General features: G+C 39.0%; 1 protein-coding gene across 2 annotated transcripts in view; it reads left to right on the plus strand.

Moving 5' to 3' along the window:
• Nucleotides 1-12,149, plus strand: part of glra1 (glycine receptor, alpha 1) — a 51,203-nt gene extending 39,054 nt beyond the window's left edge. For both annotated transcript variants that reach the window (XM_036548081.1, XM_036548080.1), the window contains 3 exons: nucleotides 36-250; nucleotides 2,316-2,462; nucleotides 11,823-12,149. In XM_036548081.1, the coding sequence (XP_036403974.1) occupies nucleotides 36-250; nucleotides 2,316-2,462; nucleotides 11,823-12,110 (650 nt within the window). In that variant the 3' untranslated portion in view covers nucleotides 12,111-12,149. The remainder of the gene's footprint in view (nucleotides 1-35; nucleotides 251-2,315; nucleotides 2,463-11,822) is intronic.
• Nucleotides 12,150-14,187: the final 2,038 nt, after the last annotated feature.

Here is a 14,187-nt window from a genome sequence, read left to right on the forward strand (position 1 = left end):
ACTGCGCTCAACTTAACACTGCCTCTGTATTCTAGGGAAGTTTACCTGCATCGAAGCCCGTTTCCACCTGGAGAGGCAGATGGGCTACTACCTGATCCAGATGTACATCCCCAGCCTGCTCATTGTCATCCTGTCCTGGGTGTCCTTCTGGATCAACATGGACGCTGCACCTGCGCGAGTGGGACTGGGCATCACCACGGTGCTGACCATGACCACTCAGAGCTCCGGCTCCAGGGCCTCTCTGCCCAAGGTGAGAGAGAGTGAGAGCACCAGCCACTCAGTGGCTAAGCTGAGCAATCCACTCAGGCTCTGAGAGCGAGAGAGAGAATGTACCAGCCATTCACAGCCTAAAGCAAGGGAGAGAGAGAGAGAACCAGCCACTCTGAGTGTGAAGTAAAACTGAGAGGACCAGCCTAAAGTAAGAGAGGGAGAAAGGGAAGCAGCCACTCAAGGTCTAAGGTGAAAGAGAGAGGCCAGCCAGATTGAGACGTTTTATTCCTCTCTAAACACACTTCTCTGTGATTCAGAAAAAATACAGCATCCCATCCTAGGCTACATTTTTACATGTGCAAAACTGGCTGAAAGTCTTTTGAACAATGGTCATTCGGCTCTCATAGGAAGGTTGTCATCTGACCCAAAAAATACCATATTTCTTGTATAGTTTTGCTGTCAAGATGGCAGAAATATTGATAGGGGTGAAATGATGTGTGACCCTGTCTTGATTGTCAGTGCTGTCTAATTCTGTGTCAAAAGATTTTTTGGAAAATGTTTCAGCTCAAAGCAGGAAACGGCTTGGTTACAAGGGCAAAATGAGTGGGCCAAACTGGACACGAGGGAAGCATACCTTTAAAAAAAATGAATGAAAAGTAAATCCTCTCCCAGAGGGATTTGGAGATTATGAGGTGAGGTTGTGTGTGCAGCGTGGACTGTATAATTACGTAGTGAGAAACCGGTCCTATATTTTATTTGTTGTCATCTGGGTGATTGGTGTGCTCTGAAAAAAATGAACAAGTGGACCGTGATCCCTGCACAGTTCTGCTGTCACAGTCATGAGCACTCTGCAGCAGAGATGCCACACTGCTGTCTGTTCCACAGAAGCCCTGCACTGGGGTCTGAGAGGGCCTGTGGTCCAATTTTAAGATGTGATCCTACATTTGTCACAATGCTTCCCCAAGCTATGATAAAGTAGATTCCATAGGGCTAGAGTGGTGCATTGAATTGCATTGACTTTATTCTGATCATTGCTGTGCCCTATAGAAATATTCGCTTTAGGATTATGTCAGTCTACTGTATGATTTTTTTTTTTTGTACAATCTTTTACTCGGTAGAGATGGAAAGCATATATTCACAATCTGTGATGTGGGTCTTGCTTTGGGAAATAAAGCGGTGAAACTGGTTTATTGGTCTGCAGTGAAAGAGCAGACACTCTCAGCGGAGCTGTCTCAGGCCAGCGAATTTCATCATTTAAACAATGTCTTCTGAACCGTGTTTTGTGTAATGCCACCTAAACTGTACTCCGTGGCCATGGTGGTCACTGACCTGTCAAATGAAGTGAGCTTCAGCCAAAGACACGGAGCAGCCTAGCCCACTAGGCAGAGGAAGAGCTGTCTCTCAGTGTCACTGCGCCTGACTGATGTACAGTCTCATTCACTGCTCTGAAAAGGGTTAGGTCATAGCCTTGCCTACATACTTTTTTGACGTGATTCTGTATTACTTTTGTCATAACCTAACACAGCACAAAAAATCATTGAGTTATGAAGGTAATACTGCTTTAAATTCTAAATTTTATTCAGTAACACTATGACAAGACACAAGGTCAGGTTCAAATTAACACAAAACAATCATTTACAACTTTAAACCTACCCACAAATTATTTTCTTCATTTCCAGCATTTCAAATATAACATACTGATGTTATATTTTTATGTAAAAAACAGAAAATATAATACCCGCTTAACTTCATGAGTCAGAGTAACAGGTAAAGCATGTTGTAATTAGACTGAATTAAGGCTTGTGTTTAGTCACTTCTGTAAAAAGAAAATTTAATTTGATATTACTGGTTGTAATAATGTAATGTTATAAAATTAAAGACACTGCTGTGTTTCATGTATGTGTACATGTGTTCATGCTGTGCTTTTCCCTTAGAGAGAAATTGTTGTAATGGTCTGTATTGTAAGCTGTGGATTTTGGGCACTGGGTCTACACTACCAAACATGCTAACATATGCACTTCACACTGCTTTTTGTGGTGTGACTCACCATCACAGCCTAGGCAGAGTTTGCAGTGTTCATATTCCTCTCTGCTTGCCTGCCACAGGTGTCCTATGTGAAAGCTATTGACATCTGGATGGCAGTGTGCCTGCTGTTTGTCTTCTCTGCCCTGCTGGAGTATGCTGCGGTCAACTTCATCGCCAGGCAACACAAGGAGCTTCTCCGCTTCCGGAGGAGGAGACGACACCTCAAGGTAAGGAGTTCAATGCCCCCTGTCAGTCCCAGCATGCAACAGGGACATTTGTGTTCTGTTGCATCAAATGCGCCAGACTCAGTTTTCTTGTGGGAGGGAGCATACTAGCAATCGTTCAGACCAACTTCCCTGGCTTAGTCTGGTTCACTTATTAGCCATATGCTTTACTTTTGCACATACTCATTTCACAATATAGATAGCAGTAAAATGTCCTACATTTTCACAGAGTATCTATAAAAATTGAATAATAAATACAGTAAAATATATTATGCTACTTGTTTTCAGTTCTCCAGAAGTATTATTTTATGTCAGGCAATGTGCTATATTCTTGCTATTTAAACAACACACTGGTGTCTTTCCTGGGGTTCTGCTGGCAGGTGCACGTGTCATACCCTTATCATAATCATGAACTGACACTGGCAAACAGCAAGCTCTGTGTGTGCTACCTACTGCCTGCTGTTTCCTTGTCACCCTGCCAAAAGGCATTCATAGATCACCCAAGGAAAGTCCTCTAGTCATATTTACAGTTTTAGTCAGATTACTTTTTTCATCACATTTCATCCCTAGATTACTATAAAATATGTGTACATGTACAGTTTAGCAGCATTCTCCATTAGCAAGCCTAAGTAATAAAACAGAGGATACATTGCAGAATCCGCATCATACCTTCTACAGCAACACTGGAAGGTTAGGAAGGATAGAAAAAAATGAAATATTACAGCAATCAATAACCCACTGCATGTAAACAAATCTTTCAAGCAGTCCAGGCAGCATTCGCGTACAAGAAAACAAAAACGTGCTGTGAATTTCGAATCTACGGTATGTTTGCCCTCTTTGTGAAAAACTAAAGCATACCGCCATGAAAACCACCAAGGACATTCTAATGAAACTGATTTCAATGACAGAAAAAATGGCATTAGATAGATGGGCTGAAGAACCAACTGTATTTGTTGGATAGGAAAAAGAAAATATTTGAAGTCATTGTTGACTTAAGATCAATGCAATAAAGCAGCATACGCAACTGGATAGGTCTCAGATCAGGCACTATTCAGCCATTGAAACAAGAACTTGGTCTAAACGTATGTCCATTCATATCCCAACTGTGTAAATAGGTTAGAACTTCTAAGATCAGTTTTCACTCAGGAAAGATGTAAAAGATTTTCAGACAATAGCTAATAGTTCTAAGCCCAAACCCAGATAGCCCAAACCCAAATGTCAGTTTATAGCCCAAAAGTCATTATGTGACTGTTGACCAAAGTAAGTGAATCATTAGTAGAGGACACTTTAGGATTGGATCACTTGTCAAAATTAAAAATGATGATACCAGAGCTATAAGGACATAACCCTTTGCACTGTGCCACCCACTGTAGCAACCCCACTTGTGTTAAGTAAAAATTGTTATATTGTGGTTAGGGTAATTTAATATCATGACATTGTGTTATACAATAAGATTTATGTAACAAATGTGTAATACATTTTTCTATAACTTTCTATAATTACCTGGTATTTATTAATATCCAGTACAATACATCACTTCACATGTGTGCAGTGGCACAGCAGAGCAAATCACTCTTGCATCAAAGCGCAATCACATTTTCTCTTTTTCTCTCTGAACCTCTAATATTGACAAGTGGTACACGTCTAATATTCGCGCTTCACTCACCATGTTTAAGCATTGCATATTGACGTTTGGGCTCTGAGACCAGGGTCTTATAGTCGAGGAAATTAGAATCTGCAAATTAAATATTTAAGCAAAGTAATGAGACACAAACGTAAGCTTTGAAAAAGCATAAAGGACTATGCTTGCGGTACAGAATAAATTCAAAATGTCATTCCATATCTCTGATGTCATAGTTGTGGTTCCCAGTACAAAGAAACAAGGCATCAAGTAGATGTGGTTAAAACTGGCTTTAGATAAAACAGGGGAAACCAGTCAAAGTCATGAATCGTTTCACCGAAGACAAAACATCATATTTTAAGACTTAGCATGCGTTTTTGCTGCGTTTTTTTATGAGCATGAGTTTGGCATTGTGACATTTAGTTGAACAAGTTACAGGAGTTCATTGTATTGTGATCTTTTTTTGTCTTTATACTAATACATACTATATAAATTAATCATTTATTATTTCTTGAAATGTCTTTCCTTGTCAAATATTTGTAGTTTTGTTGTTGTTACCTTGTTTTAATATACTATGTCAGGATTATTAAGTTTGTAGGGCCTCTCTGGAATGATTATTGCACCCATAAAACCGTGTTGGCTAGGCCCTAATTTGATTGAATTCATTACTGTTACCATCGCTTAAACCCTCCTCCCGTCATTACAGCATATGTGTCACTGCTCTAACATACTTGGCTTTGCTTAAAGAAACACACTAGAGTTTATGGCAAAGGGAAGATTACACATTGTAGTACAGTTTGCAATCTGGAGCCATCAAACAGTTCATGCAAATTATGAACCCTTACCTCTATACTAATTACGGGTATTGTATTTACCTGTGTCTTTATTTTTTAAAAAACATATGTTTTGGTCATTTAAATTAGCAGTCTATTTTAAGGTAGCTTGTTTTGCTCCATGGCTGATAAAAACCCATTCATCATCCAGACTGATGATGTGTAAATATTGTCCCAAGTGTCTTTGAGCATTCATTGTCTATACATAATAGAAATAAACTAAAATGTATAATCAGCATTCTCTATATATCCTCCACTATGGGTATTCCAGCAAATTCTGGAAGTTTAATCTATCATCTCGTGTAGAGGTACAGCAGTTTTTTTTTTTTTTTTCATTTACTGTGCACAGATTCTGCAAAGATTCAGGATCATAAACAAACTTTTTATATGTTTTCAAGACAGTGGTTTATTTTAGTAATCTGAGGACTGTTCTTTGCAAAATAAACCTGCCTATTTCCAAGGTTAAAACAGTTCAAACATGGCTGAATGACAAGCAGGCTGGCTTTTGACCTTAGCTTCTTCAGAAGCTTATGTTGCCATTGTCTCTGTACAGTATCTAGATACTAAGATGCCAGGGATGATTTTAAACAGTTGAAAGCGTTTTCAGTTTTCTGATTCTTACTATAGATTTTACACAATGCCTGTAAAAAAAATTTTCTCTCTCAACTAATAAGTGCTCCATTCATGAAAGGTTTGTTTGCAATTCTTGCTTTTATCAAATGTGAAATATGGCAAGCTCTACTAGATATTGCCCATAGTTAAACTGTACTAAGTAAACAATTATTCAGTCTATGTGAAATAGAGAGGTTTTGACTCTACATGTCTTCTACATTAACATGACTGTAGTCATCCTTAATTGATAAGGGATTATTGAAATCAGACCAAAGGGACAAGGGGATCTTTCAGAGCAGGAAAGGGCCAACAGTTTGTAGGAAATGCTCACTTTGCCAGGACCATAGCTTCCACAGGGGACTGCTCCCTTGGTAAGTATGCAGGAACAGCCAGGCTAGAGTAATAACCCATGAAGAACTACTGTGTGGAAGTTTTCCAAGGTTATTAAAATAGTTGAAGATAGGGAAACACCATCCATGGCAGCCATTTTCTGTGTAGTTTAAAGGGCCTGTGCATGGAGGCTCTCTGCTGAAAAGTAGAGAGCCTGGAGTAACATGGAGTAAGCATGCTGAGAAATGCCCAAAAAAAAACATTGAAGAGATTATTAAATCATGGCAGTGCCTTGAGATGTTTTAATTGTTTAATATTATTAAGCAGTGTGTTGTATGTGAACCTCCAATGTCAATGTTCAGCAGTGCTGCATTCTCTCTACCTGAATTGCAGCCAATTTCCACTGAAATTGCACTGAAATATTCTTTAGCTGATGATAGACTGCAGTGCAGAGTTGATTTTTGCTGAAACTCTTTCCTTTAAAACACCTGTCATGCCGCAGTAGTCAGCAGTTACCTTTTCTAATATTTTCTTGCCATATGTAGACCTTTAGCTTTTAGCAGTTTTGTTCTAAGGATATTAAACAAGCTGTCAGACATCCGATTTGTTTCTCGGGAGGTGGACTGCAAACCTACAGGCTCCCCAGAGATACCAAGGACACACCAACGCATGTTTTGAAATCTGTTGTTTACACCAACGAGCTTATTCACGGGAAGGAGTGTGTGCTTTCACCAAAACGGGTTGGCTTAATGTATTTAATCAATCATATTTACCTTCGCGATGTGATTATAAATTCAAAGCCATTATACTGAATGAGGCATAAACCTGCCAGCTTCTAGGAGATATAAAACCTGAACGATTTGAATGGTGGATGTCATGCAAGAGCAAAGCTGTGCTGAAGACTTCACACCAACACAAATGTCGTATAAGCTCTCTGTCATGTTGTAATGTTGCTCAGACTCTCTGGAAATGTCTTTACGGTAATTTAAATAGTAAAAAAGCTCAAAAATAAATCCAAAATCCCATTGTCAGAAATCCTCAAATCCCCTAGAGTTGCATGTAATAGGTGAGGGTAGATTAGTCTACAATTCCTAGACTCCAGGTCAATGCAGAAAGGCTGGCAAGCAAATGCTTGTCCCACTGGCAACATACACCCACGGCTTGCGGGAAAGAGCAGAGGTACTAAATCCAACTGTCAGTTGTAAATGACCTAGATCTGCATCCAATCTCACCCTCAACACTTTCATGAGATTTCAGTTAATGCCCAGTGGAACGGTGTGGTTAAGTATTAGGGTGTAATTTGCAATTTGCAAAATGATTATAGTGATGATTAATCTCTTGTGCCCCCTTGAGAACTGGGTTACTCAGAGGGAAACCTGAAACATGTTCTGAATGAAATATTTAGACATTGATATGGTTTGCACCTTCCTCACTAGTCGTTCTAGTCGTTAGAACCACCAGTGCAACAGCACATCTACTAAAAATAAATACATTATATATTGGCTTTGCAGACTCTTACCCAGGGCAATTTACAGAACCTACCTTTAATATATCACTATGCATTTCTAAAATAATTCAGGCAAAGTGTCTTCCTCTATGGTACATCACAGTCCCTTACCTGAGGTTTAAACATGTAATGTGCTATAAGTCTAATTCAATAACCTTCACTCTATATTGCTAACTTAAAGACTCATGTACATATGTACACACAGAGATACACATTTCAGTAAGCCAACAGATGAATTCAAAAGTGTAACATTCACTGTCATGTTGTCGTGTTGCTGGATCCCAGCACCAGAGCATTACCAACTGGTAATTAGCAAGAGAGTCAGCTCACGGCAAGTTGTTTCAAATATATACACAACAAATATGTACACATACACACTTCGATACATACATTTTTTTACTCTAGCATTGTGTACTCTAACATTTCTAAGTCATTTTTGCAAGGTATTCTGTGTCTTGCATCTTGCATTTTTAAAACAAAATTGAATTTTACTATCTATGAAAGTGCACAGGAAGAGTAAATTGCATGCCATTGTTAAATTATTTAATGCTATTGTTGATTCATATTCCTCACCTGCAGTTGAGGTAAAACTGTTTCCTTAATGTTAGAGGAGAGCTCTCCATCACCTTGGTTGCAGCTGCAGTATAACATTTCAAATTAACCACACTGACCGCTACTGATATTCTGGCTGGCAAAGGGACTGCCATCCATTACATCTTGTAGAGGCTATCTTTTAACTGGAAACTGCAGTCATTGACACATGTACACTGTTGTTATTATAGCAGATGATAGTGTTTTTTTTATTATTTCTTTCTTTTTTGATTGACTTCTCTCAAATGAGTCTCAGGCAAAAGAATAGTGACTCCCTCTGCTGGAGGTAGGTAAGGAGTGCAACCTTCTAATCAATAGGTTAGCACCTAATTTACAGAAGATGACCAATACAAGACAAACAAGCACTGAACATTAATTGAATATTGTGGAAATTAACATTTATATTGCTTGAATGAAGGGCTTTAATCTCCCTTGTATGGAAGTTATAATAAAATGGACTGCAGAATAAAAATGTTACACTTGAATAACTGAATGAATTAAACAGAGTTGAACTAAATGGGTTTTGAAAAATCTGTTTAGTCAATTCCTGCCCTTGCACAAAATTGAATAAATAAGTGGTAAAATTATAAGGGGAGCCACAGGGAAATATTTTCCTGTTGAAAACGTACAACACATACTGCGGAGAAATGCAATAAACCACAGATCTCCACATACGTTTACTTTGGTAGTTGTATTGAAATGAGACAACCTTGATTTTGAAAAAAACATTGCAGTTTTCAGACTGAGAATTCCAAACATCATAATGTAAACATCATATCATAATGTAGATGTAGAATGCAAGACTGCTGTCTGTATTTTACAGCTTGTATTGATGCTGGATCACATAAAGGTTTACACTGGAAGAAAATGGCTGCAGAGACCATGTTAATCTTGAATTGGAATGCAGCTGAAGAGCTTTTGCCGGAAGCCATTGCTTTCAGATGTTCTCTTTTTGTTCCTCTTTAATGCAGGAGTCCAGGGACATATTAGTAACTAGGTGAAATAACATGACCTCCTGGCTGCATATTCTGTTTCACCACTGAACAATGACAAGAGCTCATTAGGGAAAGGCCCTTGATTGATCTACTATAATCAGCTCATTAGGGAAGACTACTTCAGGGTAGTCTTTCACAGGATTTTTTTTTTCCTTAAAGACATGATCTCGACTGTCTTGCTCTTTAAGCATTAAGAGATAAGAATTAGCAGTATTGATGTAAATAACTACTAAAGGATAGCAGAGCTGGAGGGAACATGGGCAAAAGTGGACATACTATTTAATTTAAAAATATATGGTACATGAGGTATAGCATATATAATCAAGTGAAATTTTTACTGCACACAGACAGTTCCTTTGCCTCTTTTTGTCCCCCAGGCACTTAATAATCATAACTATAATTATTGTTATCAAAGGAAACTTACACTATTCTACATTTATTCAGCTGGATGTATTGCTGAATAAATTCAGGTTAAGTGCCTTGTTGAAGAGTACAGTTGTGATGCACCACAAAGGATTTGACTCCTGCAACCTGCAGTATTCTATTTGTGAGCCCACTATGCCACTGCCAGCTCACAGTCAAACACATTTTCAAAGTGGAACAGGTTAATTTGCATCCAGCAATCTTTTCAAATAGATTTTTTTTAATTGTTGTTTGAACAGAGTATAAACAGGAAAGAACTGATACATTTGTCATGTCCTCTGCGTTAATGAGTGTCAGAGAGAGTTTCTGTCAATAGCATACTTCTGAAACCTCCAAAATAATTACTGGAATGCTAAAAAGGCCCCCAACGGCATACGGTAACTGGTGCATTAGAAGACATGATTTCTGTATGAAATTCAAAACAGGCTTAGTAATTGAAGTCAGAATTTGTTTTTGCGACACTCTGCATTTTTACATTACAGCACTTTGATACTAACCATCAGTCTCACCTTTCAGAAATTAATTTAAAAAGCTTTCAAATTTAGTCGATTCTTGGAGAGGGGTTTTAAAAGATGGAAAATGTTAAGAAATTAAATGTATTGCGTGGCATATCACTTGGTATATAGCACAAGACAAACTCATATTTTCAGCTAAAAAATAAACAATTCAGTATGACACTTGGGAATGAGATCCAGGAAACAAAATTATGCTCATCATCAATTGTCTGTGTTGTGCGCCAGACCGCTGCAAGGCCAACATGTTTTGGGAATTTAAGAGGGAACTGCAGAAAGCGGTTCTCATTACGGTGCCTTTTAATCTTTTGCATTAATCAAGAGCGCCACAGTCAAAGATATAAATGCATCAATCACGAGCGAAAAGCATGATGGATGGAGGAGTCGAGAGGTCCGCCGAGCAGCGCTCGCCGCCGCCTCGCTCAGACTTGCAAATGGAAGAGTGATGTGCATTCTGATGGCCTGCCCCGCGCGTTGCATTCTGCAGCCACTTTGAAGGGCACGGCTCTGATTGTGCACTGCTCTCTGCTGCTCTTTCCCTCACGCGCGCATAAGAGCTGGAGTCTGATTTTGCACACCGCATTAATGGGGGACTTCTTAACTAGGAAGGGAGGCGATGCGATGAATCGGGCCGGGATGATGAGAGGGTGATATGAGGAGAAGGCAAACAGCGCCTCTGCTCCTCTTTGCCGAGCCACGTCACGTCTGGAGCCGGGCACATTAATCATATGGCAGCGGGAATAAAGTGGAGCATCCGTTATACGTACAAATGGCAAGCCGGTCCCTTTGAAGGACAAGCCAAGGTCACAGCCTCCATAATCAGATGTACGTGTGTCCACACAAAGGGGGGGGGCGTGGGGGGGGGGGGGGGGGGGTGGGAATCCGAAGGTTCTCCCCTTCATGGTCACGTGTTCTCCTGCTCACCCCCCTACACATTAACGGTTATAAATGGGGAAGCATAAAGACAAGGACAGAAGGAGGACGGGGCATCTAAAAATGGCTGTTTGTTTCTAAAGGAGCCAGCTCTTAATTTAGTAAATGTCAGCTTGTTCCTTTTTTCCCTTCCGTAGCACAAATCGCAGAAATGTGATGTGAGTCTAAATCGAAGCATAAAGCAAATTTAGAGACCCTATTCACATGCCCCGCATGCAGCAGAACAGCCATTGCGACAACCATAAAATACCTTTATGGTCAGATGGAAGGTCTTATCCTATGCAGAAAAGTAATTAGCTACGTAGGTTATGATACAGAAAGATGTTCAGCGCCGAATGACATAAACTGCTGAAGCTCAAAAGACAGTGATGCTCTCTTAACGAGAATGAATGAACGTGAACACAGCAAAATAAATATTCACCCATAAATCCAGTCGCATCTTATGCTCATTTCAAGTGGCAGATATTTTCAGATAAATATGTCCCAGCTATCTATCCCTGCTTTGTGAGACAAATTAATGCAGCTTTTAGTTTTGATAAAGGTCTTTAAATAACTTCATCATTTTGCATGGATCTTTTCTTGTAATTTACAGCATTCTTTCACATGGTCAGGTCAGGTTAATAGAACATTATCATGTGCTAGCAATAAATTGCTAACATCACAGGATACTTTGTTAAATATTAAAATCCATTAACCATGCACAAGGTTACTGACATTTGGTCCTGTAGGGCTGCATCCAGTTCTGTACATCACTAAGCACTAATACTCTTGGGGAAGGAAGCGACATTCATTCAATCAAGACAATGATTAGTGGCATCAGGTGGTTAAGTGTTTGGCCGGAATGAAAAGCCTGCAGCCACTGCAGCCCTCCAGGACTTGGGTTGAGTGACAAGAACCAAGCACCAGTGTGAGATCTACTTTTTCCACTTGTAAAAGTGTGCAAAGGAGAAAAGAGAAGGACATGTCAGATGGATAATATGTGTTTGAATATTTGGCTGTGTTACAGGAAGACGAGGCTGGGGAGGGCCGGTTCAGCTTTGCGGCCTACGGCATGGGCCCGGCATGCCTGCAGGCGAAAGACGGCATGGCCATCAAAGGCAACAACAACAACGCTCCTGCCTCCACCAACCCCCCAGAGAAGACCGTGGAGGAGATGCGCAAGCTCTTTATTGGTCGCGCCAAGAGGATCGACACAGTGTCCCGTGTGGCCTTCCCCCTCGTCTTCCTCATTTTCAATATTTTCTACTGGATCATCTACAAGATCATACGCAGCGAGGATGTCCATAAGCAGTAACTCCTGAAGAGTGGAAAACATGGCCTATAACCTACTCCCCCCCCCCCCCCCCGGCTCCGCCTTCTTCCACGCTCACTTGCTTTTCGGTGGCGACTCCTTGGCAGAGGTATTTATCGATATTTATTGTGGGTTCTTTTCTTCTTTTTCCCCTTTTTTCCCTGAAATATCCGGACTTGTGCAATAGCAATGCAGTAAAATGCATGAAATATGAATGTGGCAATATATTTACAAAAGAAAAGAAAATGAAAAAAGTAAATATTAGACTTATGGAGACACTGAAGAACTTCTAAACTGGTGGGAAGAAAAAAAGGTATCTGAAACGAGGGAGACACTCTTCCAAGACTTTTTTGCGCCTGAAAGACAAACCCTGCTTTACAAGAATAATAAGGGCAAAACCTACAGCACTGTAATATAGTATATATAAGTATTTCTTCAAGGTAGGCTATTGGTAATTGAGGATTTCTAAAGGTTCTGAGGCAGGTTGGTGCTTCCAACAATAAAATGATGCAAAAGATGACGAGTTGCGTGTCCTATATATCGAAATTTGCTTCAATATGTGTATCATGAGCACTTGTCAATGCTTTCCCCAGTCCCTGGCCAAAAACTGAGAGGATTTCATGGGGTTATCTCTGAGATCAGTTCTGTGATGGAGGCTTGACGAATGTGGATCCAAGATACTGTTTATTCGGGCAGTTGTCTATGTATGTGTTTGTATGGCAATTCTTATTTTTATTTTTTATTGCTGTGCCAAGTTACATCACTTTGCTGTAATATATATATCTATATATATATTATCAAAATGAAATATGTGAAACATTTAGCACTTGCTGACCATCCCTGTTACATACTATTTATTTATGCATTTATTTATGTATACCATTGCTGAATTGTAATTAATATTCATTTGCCACCAGATCTTTCATAAGTTTGCAGTACTAACAAAGGAAATAAGTTTTTCAATATCAAACATTTGTCTGTAGTATATTTGTTATTGTTGACTCATAGCTGTTCTTAGTGTCCCCCAAAAACCTCTTCACCTATCATCTGCACTCACATTCTCAATTCATTCAAATGTCTGCCAGAATCCAACAAGAGTTAGCTGTGGGTCAAAGTGGAAACTGAAAGAATTGTTAACTCAGAAAGACTAAACTTACCTTAATCTATGTGATTGAATTACATTAGTGTAGCTCATCAACCTACTTTGAGGTTCACTGCATAAGCTTACATGCAAAAGTACAAAAGTACAATCCCTTATGAAAAAGATACACATATAAAATTAAATACATGTATTTCTCTCTATGTGTATAGATAAATAGAGAGAGAGAGAGAGAGATAAAAAAGCAAGCAAGATAGAGACTGAGAAAGATAAAAGATATATAGAGAGAAACAAAGAATAGAGAGGAGAATAGCAAGGATTTGCAAGGTTGTGCATAACAAATGTCTTGCATTTTTAAGAAGTTACAAAAGATTTAAATAAATAGGGGTTATGAAATTATTTATTTGGCTTAAAAACTGAATAAAACACTACTGCAAGAAAAATGTGTTCATAAACAGAAAGGAATTATTTCCTGATTGTTCCTAATCCGGCTTCAGCATTGGATTTAATGAGTAAAAATAAGACATATTCTGAATAGGGCTGTTTATGAAATGGAATCCTTCAAACATCTGTCTTGGGACTTTTATTTTATCTATACAACACATAGCCCAAAGTAATGAAAGATGTTTAATGTTTTACTTTTTCACAAGGGATTTCTATGCAATTATGGATATATATATATGCAATTATTTTCTGTTACCATTTTACTTCATTCTAAAGTATTCGTCCAATGAGCAAATCAAGACATTGAATGGCTTATACAAATATTTATACTTCATGATGACCTTAGGAGAAACCCCTTTGATGAAATATATTTGCCACCACTGGCCTTTCGTTTCACCATCTGAAAACAATAGCTTTTCCTAATAGTGTTTTGTAAGTGCTGTATCCTCCTCTAACATTTCATCATTGATTAGACAAACTTCACTTATGTTGAACTATGCATGGCAATATTATGCAATATTATATTTCCAATTTAGT

Source organism: Megalops cyprinoides, chromosome 16 (genome assembly GCF_013368585.1).
Source record: "Megalops cyprinoides isolate fMegCyp1 chromosome 16, fMegCyp1.pri, whole genome shotgun sequence".
In the NCBI taxonomy this organism is placed as follows: Eukaryota; Metazoa; Chordata; class Actinopteri; order Elopiformes; family Megalopidae; genus Megalops; species Megalops cyprinoides.